This window comes from Leptinotarsa decemlineata, unplaced genomic scaffold, assembly GCF_025532065.1.
Source record: "Leptinotarsa decemlineata unplaced genomic scaffold, Ldec_3_MD MMD2_tig00026354_RagTag_RagTag, whole genome shotgun sequence".
Lineage (NCBI taxonomy): Eukaryota > Metazoa > Arthropoda > Insecta > Coleoptera > Chrysomelidae > Leptinotarsa > Leptinotarsa decemlineata.
The window spans coordinates 19,390,536-19,402,021 of record NW_027412702.1 but is presented as its reverse complement, the minus strand read 5'-3'; the positions used below and the strand labels follow the sequence as shown (position 1 = coordinate 19,402,021).

The 11,486-nt window shown below is 32.0% G+C and overlaps 2 protein-coding genes across 2 annotated transcripts; both read right to left on the bottom strand.

Annotated features, from left to right (window-relative positions):
* Positions 1-205: 205 nt before the first annotated feature.
* On the bottom strand, positions 206-1,008 carry mRpL51 (mitochondrial ribosomal protein L51). The gene is made up of 2 exons (XM_023159537.2): positions 840-1,008; positions 206-749 (listed from the first exon to the last, which is right to left on the bottom strand). Exon 2 carries the CDS (start codon positions 745-747, stop codon positions 253-255), a length of 495 nt encoding a protein of 164 aa, XP_023015305.1. The 5' UTR covers positions 748-749; positions 840-1,008; the 3' UTR covers positions 206-252.
* A 2,309-nt stretch (positions 1,009-3,317) lies between these two features.
* On the bottom strand, positions 3,318-9,288 carry LOC111504832 (uncharacterized). The gene is made up of 4 exons (XM_074184373.1): positions 9,026-9,288; positions 8,510-8,953; positions 7,060-7,214; positions 3,318-7,004 (listed from the first exon to the last, which is right to left on the bottom strand). Exons 2-4 carry the CDS (start codon positions 8,927-8,929, stop codon positions 5,654-5,656), a joined length of 1,926 nt encoding a protein of 641 aa, XP_074040474.1. The 5' UTR covers positions 8,930-8,953; positions 9,026-9,288; the 3' UTR covers positions 3,318-5,653.
* Between the last annotated feature and the right edge of the window lie 2,198 nt (positions 9,289-11,486).

Below are 11,486 nucleotides of genomic sequence, written 5' to 3'. Positions count from 1 at the left end.
CTTGTTTATATTCATGTTGATATTCATTAAAAATTCTACATTAAGCAAAAAAGACAAAACCACAAAGAATGTGACCATTTTGGAACTTTGATATTTTTCAGAATAACAAAAATAATAAGAAATAATATGAATAAAGCTAGGTCCTTTTATAATTAGCCTTTGTAACAATTATTCAACAATTCTTGTAAACAATGAAACTAAAAAATAATTTTCCGCATACTATATTACTCATTCAACAAAATTTTGTCTCACCTAATAATAAAAAGTCTTAGTTTTTCTGTTCAAATATTTATATAGCCATGATATCCTTTTCTCAAGCTGATAGAATTTGGTAGGTCTAACTTTGGGATATCCTGTTTGTCCCAACATTTTCCTTTTCCGTAACATAACCTGGAATTCGTGTCCGCCAACACCCCTCAGCCATCTCGGCATATTATATAATATTTTAGTCGGATGTAGTTTTTCATTTCCTAATATATCAATATAGTCATTCTGACCAAAAAGAGCTCGCTTTTCATTCCAAACATCTTTGAACCTGTAAGCAGGCATAATCAATTTTTTGCCCTTTGGATCCCTCGGTAACGGCCCACTCTGAAGCATTTTATCATCGTATCCATATCTTCTGAGCAAGGGACCTCTAGCTATTTTTTGCTCTGCATGATATCTGTATCTGACTGTTGTTAGAAGGGGTACCCAGGATTGAATTTTGGTGTTACAGGTATTCATTATGCTATTAATCAGAGACATATCTGAAAACAAATATGTGAACTTGAAAAAATATTTTTACAAAAAGGCAATGCCATCCCAAATTAGTTTCATCCCTGCATGTATGTATTTACCTTGGAAAAGGGAAATATACTATAAAATTTTACGGCTTTTACTTTACTTGTCTCTATTTTTCTCAATTTTTGTTATTTTATTCTCATAACTTCTTAAGAAATAATTTCTTTCCAAATATGACACTTAACCTTGTTTCAAAATCGTTTCTAACCTAGTATACATGACACATGACAGCACAGCATACAAAGACAAAAAATGAAGTAAATGGGCAAATGAGGCATTTTGCATTTTCTTCTCGAGGACACAGAATAATATGTTTAATATTCTGTGTCGAAGGGGTCAAGTTTCTGTGACATATATTCTGTGTTCGAGGTGTTAAATGTCATTCTTAGCGGTACATTCAAATTATTTAAAACTTATCAGATATCATCTCGGCAGGTCAGCATCCCAACGATTTCAAACAAACCATAGCTTAATTTTATAATGTTCAAGTTGACTAACCTCGTTGCTGAGGCCAATAAATGGAAAAGAAAAGATGTAGCTTTTTTAGGTCAGACAGGAATAACACAAATGAAAACTCATCTGTGACAGAAATTCAAATTGTGAAAAACTTCCGACGAATAAAGTTTAAAATGTACTCTTTACAAAGATATATAGATCTCTATCTTTTTCTTGAAATACGTTTTTCTGTTAACCAACGTTCGCCACCCACGAACGATAACCTTCAAAGTCGAAACTTGTGCGAGTCAAATATTAACGAGATCTTACCTTTCAACATACGATTCCTAACACGAGTTACGTTACTTTCAGGTACAAGTAGGAAAAAACCCTCTTGAAACAACTACTTTTACATTGAATTACACGAAATAAAAAGTACTCATTTGGAATTAATTACTTTCATAGAAAGATTGAATTATACGAAAATCACTTTTCCTATTTAGTTTGAACTTCAAACATTCGTTATGGAATTGGAACAGATATTGATATGAACACTACACAATATATGAGTTGAATTATAACGTTTCACTTGGAACACTATAATTCTCAATGGCTTACTTCGAAGTTTCTGAATAAGATAACTGCCTCATCAGCGCTTTTTTGGGTATAATATTGTGAGTCAAAGTATTAATTTTCCATAAAATTACAATCATCGGAGGAGAAAAATCTACTCATGTCACGATAACAATACGAAACGACATTCATGAACTTATTTGATTTAATTCCAGCCAAGGAATCTTGTTCAAATCGAAAAGGGTATATTTTATAGTTTTTAGAAGAAATTAGTTTTAGGGGGAAAATCTTTATGGCTCTGTAGGAAACTCCCAAAAGAAGGAAGAGAGAAATTGAGAGGTCACACAAAATGAATAATACCGTCAATATTTAGCCCTAGACATTTATAATTATACTTTATATTCTATTGATATTAATCACATCTTTGGAGATGACCTCTTGAAGAGTATGGGCCATAATAAGGTAGTGTCATTAGCAAAGAGGGTGATCGTGGCCTTTATATCTATAAAGTCTATATTATTGATGTCTCTGTCTGAATTCATAATGTAGCTTATTTAGAAGGATCTCATGGTTGTCACAGCCTAATTATTTTGATAGGTCATAGAAAGTAGCAGCATTAAATTCGGAATATACCATTTCCATATAATAGAGAAGATAGAAAAATATTTGATTGGAATATGAACTGGAGAGAAGTAAAAATATTATTGGAATAATGAATGGAAGATTCTGGTTTTGGCAAAAAAATTTAATAATTTTATCAAAGGAAAGAATAGTGATATTTGCCCTGTAGGTATTTGAAAGGGATTAGATCCACCCTTATGAAAAAGGATTAGGAGAAAAGTTTTCAGGAATGATGGAAACTCACTGGATTCAAAAGACAGATTTTAACTTGCCACAAAACAACTAAGATTGAATAAGGTATGTTCTCAAATTTTTTTGCGGAAATGTATAGTTGATGATATATTTCCAGGTAGTTTTTGGTCTGGTGTAATAAAAATCATTCAAAAATTGGGGTCTAAGCAAATTTTAACTGAATGTTTAATCACCTTTTTTGGAGATCATTGAAAATAGACCAGCTATCTTTTTATTGATTTTCTGCCTTTCCTAGTCCTCATTTGTTCTAAGTCTGCTCATCAGCGTGTAACTCATATATTAATTCATTTTCATTTTAGGTCACAATAATGTTTGCTTAATTATTCGTCTTATTCATTTTTGCTTTTTCTTTCAATTCCAATTTATCCAAATATTTTGGTTTATTAATTTCCACTGTTCAATAATTTTAACATTTCTTTCATTTTATTTATTCTTTCAACTGATGATAGGCATATATAAACCTGAAACATTTATTGTTTTTGTAAATGAATTCGTGAAGATAAAGTTTTTTATCTTCAACAAGATATCTTCACTCCGCTTCAAGAATGGACTACTGCAGCCTCAAAGCATTGATGTGGTCTGAAGGACAACTACCTACTAGCCAATCTTGCAGCTTGTTTAATACGGACTCGTGAAACATATGATACAAATAATATTATTTTAAATTTTATTACAAAATGACATATTTACAAGAACAATATGAAAGTAAAAAATATTCCTACGAACAATATTTATGAATTTTTAAAAAGCAATAAACGACAACACTTGTTTAGTCACTCATATAACAATACAAATAGGTACCCGCACAGTGTTAATATAATATTAACATATTCGACAGTATAAACTTATAAATTACAATATATAATAAAAATGTTCAAAAATTAACATTTGAAAACTTGTACATGTGGTTTCATATCACAGAATAAAAACTGTTCGAATGATTGAATCAAAGCACTATGAGGTCAAAATTAGGTAAATCATAAAATTAATGAAGGAAATTTAAATGTTAATTAAAAAAAAAACAGAAAAAATATTCACAAAACATCAATTGAAAGCCCATAGTTATACCTTGGTGGAAAGGGATAACATCTGCTTTGTCAAAGTTCATAATTTTGATAAAAAGCCTTCTGGTTAAATATTTCAAAAATAAAGACAATTTTTAACTCATCAGTCACATTGGTCAGAAACTTATTGAAAATTACAATGAATCAGTCAATGCTATGAACCAAATTGCAGGTAAAAGGGACTATACAATCTATTCTTTCGACAAACTTGGTTAAATTTAATTTTTTCATTGTTATATTTTATCTATACAATTTGAACAAAACTTTGTTTTGCTCAAATTGTGTTTCTGGGTATTCCTGTTTATAAATTGTTTCTTTATTCTTTGAAGTGCTATACATACCAGATTTATTAACAAGCTTTGTTAATAAGATAGTATTTTCTTGGACAATAAAGTATATATTTATCTATCTATCTATCTATCAAGGATAGAAAGTTTCATTCTTCATGAAAGTTTTTATTTTTTTTTTAATGAGACCATTAACAAATCAAAATGTGAGTATTAGAGTAATACAAATTACATTGTAATTATGAAATATAAAATCTCTGTTCGTGTTCACAGGAATTTGTGAAATAATTGAAATCAGATTCCAAAAAATTATTTCATCAAATTTTAACTGCAAGTATTATTATATTGTGAAGCAGATATAACATCTTTTCTAAGACAAAGAATGGATCCAATTCAAATAAAAATAGTGGGGGCGGTTTATGAGCCCCATTAATATATGGGTCTCATTTATTTTTCCTTCTTATATTTTGTAACTATCTTTTCTAGTTGTAAAATCTATTATTTTTTCAATTTACCCTGTATTCAACCACTAGTTGATTGATTTAATCATAACAAAATAGCAGGCTATTACAAAGTATAAGAATTTGTATAACAAACTTCCACGGTTGATGAATTTTATGATCTCAACTAGCTGAAGCCTATAAAATGACCAGTACTTATCTTCTTTTGAACTATTGTTAATTTACATTAAAATCTCTTGGATTTATTACCTTCTTGAAAGATATGTAATTACTTGTTCATTAATAAAAATCAAAATAAAAAAATATGTCTTAAGGCTCTCAAAGAAAAAGAAAATTCATTTAACGTTGAGTAAAAAGGCATAAACAGGTGATCTTAGATATTCTCCTAATGACGCTAACATGAATAAAAATATGTGTAAAGGACAAAATGTCAGTTCTGCTCAAGGATTGCAGGATATAAAAAATAAGGAAAGGTTCATTATTATCAGTCTTTAAATAGTCGATTAGAGTTGGGTGATCAGTCGTAAATCCTCGGCATTCTTTCTCTATATTATCTAGAAATACTTAAATTACAAAACCCGATTTTACTGAGGTAGATTTTTATACTTGATATCACAATGGATTCATTTCATCTGTCTGAAGAAGAAATTTTATAATATAGAAAGGCATAGCTCACCTGTACTTCAGTTGTACCTTTTGATATGAAAAATACTTCCTTCTAAAACCCCCACCTTTTTTCCCCAAAGCTTAAAATATATCGTAAATATATTATAATATTCAAAAATGTTTCTAAGAGCATTCAAGTCTATATTATATAATTTTTTTCCTTGGAAGTGTGACAAGTAAAGGATATATTTATTTTATTGACAATTTTGATCGAACAACATTTTCACTTTCAATTAGATAAATTTCAGTGAGAGAGTGGATTTCTCAAGTTTATAATTGTTCATTTATGGAAATTCTGATGTATTTTTCTGCATACCATCATGTATTATCACTGTACTATCTTGTTATTGTTGAAATGTTTTATCGCAGTCTTCAAGAAAGTGAAAATCTTATCCGAAATATTGGCATTATAAGTAATATTATGTTTCAGTTCTCTAGGTGCTCATGACACCGCCAAGAAAACAACATCGGTGGACATAAAACTTAATAAATTATATATAGTTTTCCTATATTAGTAATCATATAACTCTTTCTCATACATCAGTATTTTTTTGTATACCGATGACATGTTCATGGAGTTTATAACTGTATAATAAGCGCAAGCAGATGTGAGATTACGACTCCCCACAATGTGTTCTCTGACCTTATTTCTAGCCAATTCAAGTAACTTAGGTACTTTTGGACGTTTTTCAATCAATTTCGAAAATTCATCGTATTCCTCAGCAAAATGAGCTCCATCAATTTTATTTAGGCAAGCTTTGGCCAGAGGAAGATACGCCCAATATCGAAAGGAGCTTATGACAACTTCAATCAAGTGAAGCGTACAACATGAATTATCTTGGATAATTTCATGAGTTATTGTTTCCAAAGTACTTTGCATATCAAAAATCAACCTTGTGGTGATCACAGCACCCCATTCTGCTTCATAATTCATGAATAGTAAGATTCGAAAGAACTCACAGTAGCCATAATGTCTAAAAACTGTATCAATCTCATCAGAAGTTATTCGATAACCATACTGCAGCAAAAGACATATCATTTTCGCAAGTTTCTCTCGAGCCGAATTGTATGGAGAGCATCTGACAATCAAGAACTCCATGTAATGATAATGCATATTTTCTGCTAATACACTCAGTATTGAACTATCAGTATCTTCAAGGATAATATCCAGGTACGCTTGGATGAGAAATTCATCATTATGCGTTCTCAAGAGGTATAAATGTGATAAAGAAACATATTCTGCCCCTTTGGGAAGGTTTTTCCAAATTAATCTGAAATTTTCAGGAGTCGGATAAATGAAACATGATTCATAAGCTGAACTTTCTACTACTCCACCTCTTCTAACTATTTCTTCACTTAACGGGTTATTATCATCCGTCAAGGACCAACATAAAGTGCTTTTTCCGCAATCAGTTGAGGCATTGAAGTCGGTCACATAATCAAGCAAAGCATATTGTGCAGCACGATTCTCAGTTTGGAGGGCACGCATAAATGGTGTCATGCCGTCGACAGTACTTGAATTGGCGTCTGCGTTAAAGTATAAAAGTAAATAAACAGTTTCCAAACAATTTTCCGAACCCACGGCATCCATCAATGGGGTATGACCTTTAAGATTCAAAACATCTATGTTGGCTCCATTTTTTATTAATAAATATGAGATTTCTGGAAAGTCAATAGATACATGTAGAGGTGTATTTCCACACATGTCTGACAGATTCACATCGGCTCCGTTATCAATGAGGATTTGAGCAAATTCAATATTTCCCTCTTTAGCTGCCATATATAAAGGAGTCTCTCCTGAGAAGTTCCTTGCATTTGAAAATCCTTTTTTTTTACCAAGAAAGTGTTCAAACACCTCGAAACTGAAAAGTAGCTGGAATCAAAACTTGAACTGAATGGGTATTGAATTTTGCTTACTTCTTTTCGATTACAGCTATATGCAGTGGACTGTTTCCAAGTCTAAGCCAAGTAACAATGAGGTCGGTGTCGTACTTTGAGAAGGCATTTAAGAAAACTTGATCACTATATTGACTTGCTGCTTCCTTAGGTCCAGTATATTGCTCGCATTCATTCTTAAAAGAAGAAAATTTTGTTTACTTGGATAAAATAATGAAGAATTTATACTAAAAACTAGACAGACTTACTTAAATTTTAATAAAGCTGTACCAGAATTTAGTTGGAAAAATTTCAACTGGCCAAAATTAAAATTGATTTTTTGGGCCATACGATAACTAATGAAGGAATAGAAATTTCGATAGAAAAAGTTGAAACAAACCAAACTATGGAGCGACCAAGGAATATGAGAACATTGGCTTTCAACGGCTGGAGTCGTGATTAAAGAGAACAAAATCCAGACTAGTAGTAGTAAATACTGCGGCAGACATCAGTGGTATGTGCATTTACTGCAAGAACAAAATTAATATCTTGAAGTCTCAGTAATGATTTGTTTGTTGCTAACAAAGCACCAACTCGGATCCAAACCTTCATATCATCAAAAGTTTCATTCACAAAGATTGGTGTAAAAATGTATCCTCAGTGAAATGAGAAGTAGAACCATACTAACAATATCGAGATTAAATTCATGTAGTTGACGACTTCTTTTACCTACACATCAGGTAAGGTATCTTGAACAACCATTACTTTTTATATCAAGGAATAATACCCAGCCAGAAGCGTGTTCAAGATGCAGTATTTTGACCTAATGAACATAAATCAAACTTAGTGTCCTGATGCTTGACTTGTTTACAGTAATCTAGTTCTAATAGCAAACAATCACTGAGGGAGAAGATAGGCATCGATTTCATGCAGGTAGAAAATGAACCATACTTGATCATGTGCCACTATCATTCAAAATTTGTTGAATCGGTCCCAATGTACAGAACAGATGCAATATCAACTGAGGAAGCCTTGTTCAGCATATTCAAAATATTCAATATTCCTAGTCTGATCATTATAGATTAAAACAGTACCCCCAAACAATGACTACCCTCTTCAGAAGAGAAGTTGATGAATAAAAAATTGAGAAATTGCTTGAATACAGATTTGCAATATAAGAGGATAAGATGTTAGTTACATACAAATTTGTATACGTTATAAAACAAAAAGTATATGGCTGGTCCAAACACCAAACTTAAAGTAAAAGTTTAGTGTATGTTTTTGTTTACCCTGAGAAAGTTGTCACAATGTAAATAAATGGAAGAGTTCATACACCACCCTTTAAAGTAAGTGTGGTGTAAAACACTTCTATTGATTTACACTTTGATAACTTTCTCAAAGTAAAATATAAAATATTCGTTATATGAACCAGCCATTAGTGTGTCAACTGGTCGGCAGCGTACACACTTCTCAATTTAATAGGAAAGTTTACCATGAATAAAAACCAAATCATATCCATTTTATCCATTCCGATTTGGTTATCCATTCCAACCTGATTCTCCATATTAACTATTCCCACCTGGTTATTCTTTTCAATCTGGTTATCCATTCCAACCTGGTTATCCATTTCGACTTGATTTTCTAGTCCAACTTGGTTATCCATTTTATCAATTCCGACTTGATTATCCATTTCATCCCTTCTCACCTGTTTATCTTTTCCGATTCCAATTGGATTTTCCATTTCCACCTGTTTATACATTCCCACCTGGTTACCCTTTCCGATCTGGTTATCCATTTCATCAGTTTCAACTGGATTATCCATTCCCACCTGGTTACCCTTTCCGATCTGGTTATCCATTCCGATCTGGTTATCCATTCCAACCTGGTTATCACTTTTGACTTGATTATCCATTTTAACAAATAGGTATTCAAGATTCTGCAAAGATCACAGAGGAACGGACTTTTTTTACTTGTTTCCCAACAAAGTTGTGCAATAGGACAATCTCACCAAATATTCAAATTTTTCACTACTCTAGATGTACACTATGCACCTCACTTTGCAGTTGTCGTTTGTTTGTTGTTACCATTTGTAATCTGTGCCCTCAGCACAGACCCTTAGTCTATGCTGTTCCCTTAGTTCATGTAAAAGTAAAAGTAAACGGAAGGTAATTAGAATTAGTAATGTCACAATATACGGAATACTGCGCTACAGTGTTGCCAACTAGTAGAACTATAAAGAGTATAAAGTCGCTATACATGAATCAAAATTACGCCACACTGCTTCATACTTCATATATTCCGCTACGCTTGTATATCTGACGCAATCAGTTGGCTCATGCGCCCTATCCAAAATGGAATACCACAGAACTTACATTTTGTAGTTTTTGTACCGTTTAGAAACCACCAAACTGAACTGTCACTAATGTAAGTAATCAGGATCATGATAATTTTCAACCGCGCAACTCAGTAGATGGTACCTAATTTTCTAAGTTTACAGCAGTTAATTTTTGAAAGCTGTCGTCTCGACCAAATATTTCTTAGCTTGAAAAAATGATTTTGAAAAGTAAAAATAAAAGTCAATTTGTTCACGTATGTATAGTCACACTAAGCTCTTGGACAATCATTTGCGACAGGACTAATCCATCCTTTCAAGTTGGAGTCAGACAATGTTGATAAAAAGTTTCCAAGACATATCCCATTCCCGTCAATTCCAACTGCGATAGCTCTTTCGCTCGAGTCATAATTAGATGAACTATCTTCTGTTTCTACTGTAATTTGTTTCATATAAGTTATAACACTCGAGACTTTTAGTTTCAAGGTATTGGAGGTTGAGACATTTGGAGAAAATTGGAAGTTGAGAAACTTGTGTGAGCTGAGGACTAACGAGGTCTTACCTTTTAACGTGTGATTCCTAACACGGTTTGAATATTTAATCTGTGCTAAAGTTTAGACTATTTATTATTGAACTCAGTGAATTCGTATTTTTTGTATAAGCGCAAGCTCCATATATTAAGATCCAAACCTGATAAACATGTCAATAAAATTTGAAATGAGCTATCAAAATGCACTTGAAAACGGTAAACACAAGCAAAATAATCAAATCTGCTTAAAAAAATCATAAATGATTGTACTCAGGTTTTGTTCAAAGGGACTATATACGATCCCTGGATTGAACTGGAGTGAGATTAATCACGAAGTATTGAAAATGAGGATGAATATTTTGGCGTTAAAGATAACGTAAGAAATGGAATTACAAAAATGACATTTTTTATTGCTTTGAGAATAGCAATTATAGTTTTTGAAGATATTGAGGGTTGTCATTAACTTTTGGCGGAATATATTTATCGCACACGGGTTCTTCATATAAATACTGTTCACCGCAAGTCATCATTCAACTCGAACTAATCAGAACCGTCAAACAAACAAATCACTAGTATATAAATAAAAAGCCCAAACAAAATATTTTCATTGCATTTTTTCCATTTTGAAAATGACACTGCAAATTGCACTAAGGTTTTTATAGTCAGTTGTTAGATTCACATACTTTTTATAAATTCATCGATTTGAAAATTACAAATATCCAAAGATGAGTCAGGAAATATAATTAACAGTTCTTCTGTTATTTGGAAACCCTTACCTAAATGGATATGGTCGTATTGATGACGACAAAATAAACGCCCAATCCGTAAAAACTAAAATAGATGTTTTGACTCGTCACAATGGGTGCGTCGTGAACTGAAAAGCAAATAATGTTGCGATGCAAGCAGCGTTAAAACATTTAATAAATTGTCTTCAATTTCATATTCGTGGTAAAGCGATTTCAACCGTTGGAAGTTATTGTTCGTACACAGTATTCCTAGTGTTTCCAGTAATAGATAATTTTCTAATTTTTTACTGAATCTCATTTCAATTTGATAGCTCAATGGAATTGTAGGATACATACTTCCAAAAAATAGCAATAATTGACAAATGACACATTTTGCTTACTATTTCACTGCTTCATTTACTGCTTTTTACTTTTTTCATGGTAGTGAAAATGCTGCTGCACCTGCAACAAAGTCTCAATGTGTACATGTGTATTTGCGTTTTCTTGCAGAAACAGTAAGAATTTCACTGCTCAATGATTGAGCATTACCCAGTTTTGGATATCCAAGAGAAAATCCGAAAGTTCTTATTTCATAGCGAATCTAAATGTTTCTAAAACAACCACGAGTGGCGCTAGCGTTTAGCGAAGAAACAAAAAAATCATATATCTTTCCTATTGTTTTAGTATTTTACCAAAAAACTCTCAGATTGAAATGATTTAAGATTGTCATTTTCATGTTTTGATTTTGGAAGAATAGTTTCACTACTTTGCTGAAAAGTACCATGATATTAGGATACATCAAATAAAAATAAAAAATAGCCTGTGGTTCACATAGGGTTGTACTGATCAACTGTCCACCGTCTTGTGCCATGTCTCTGTCTCT

Excerpts from the sequence above, each read along its gene's own strand:
- LOC111504832 (XM_074184373.1), bottom strand. The coding sequence starts at position 8,929 with ATGGATAATCAAGTCAAAAGTGATAACCAGGTTGGAATGGATAACCAG. Across the intron at positions 7,215-8,509 it reads TGATTTGGTTTTTATTCATG|AATGAATGCGAGCAATATAC; the intron begins GTAAACTTTCCT and ends TCTTCTTTTAAG. Across the intron at positions 7,005-7,059 it reads ATAGCTGTAATCGAAAAGAA|TTTCGAGGTGTTTGAACACT; the intron begins GTAAGCAAAATT and ends GCTACTTTTCAG.
- mRpL51 (XM_023159537.2), bottom strand. The coding sequence starts at position 747 with ATGTCTCTGATTAATAGCATAATGAATACCTGTAACACCAAAATTCAA.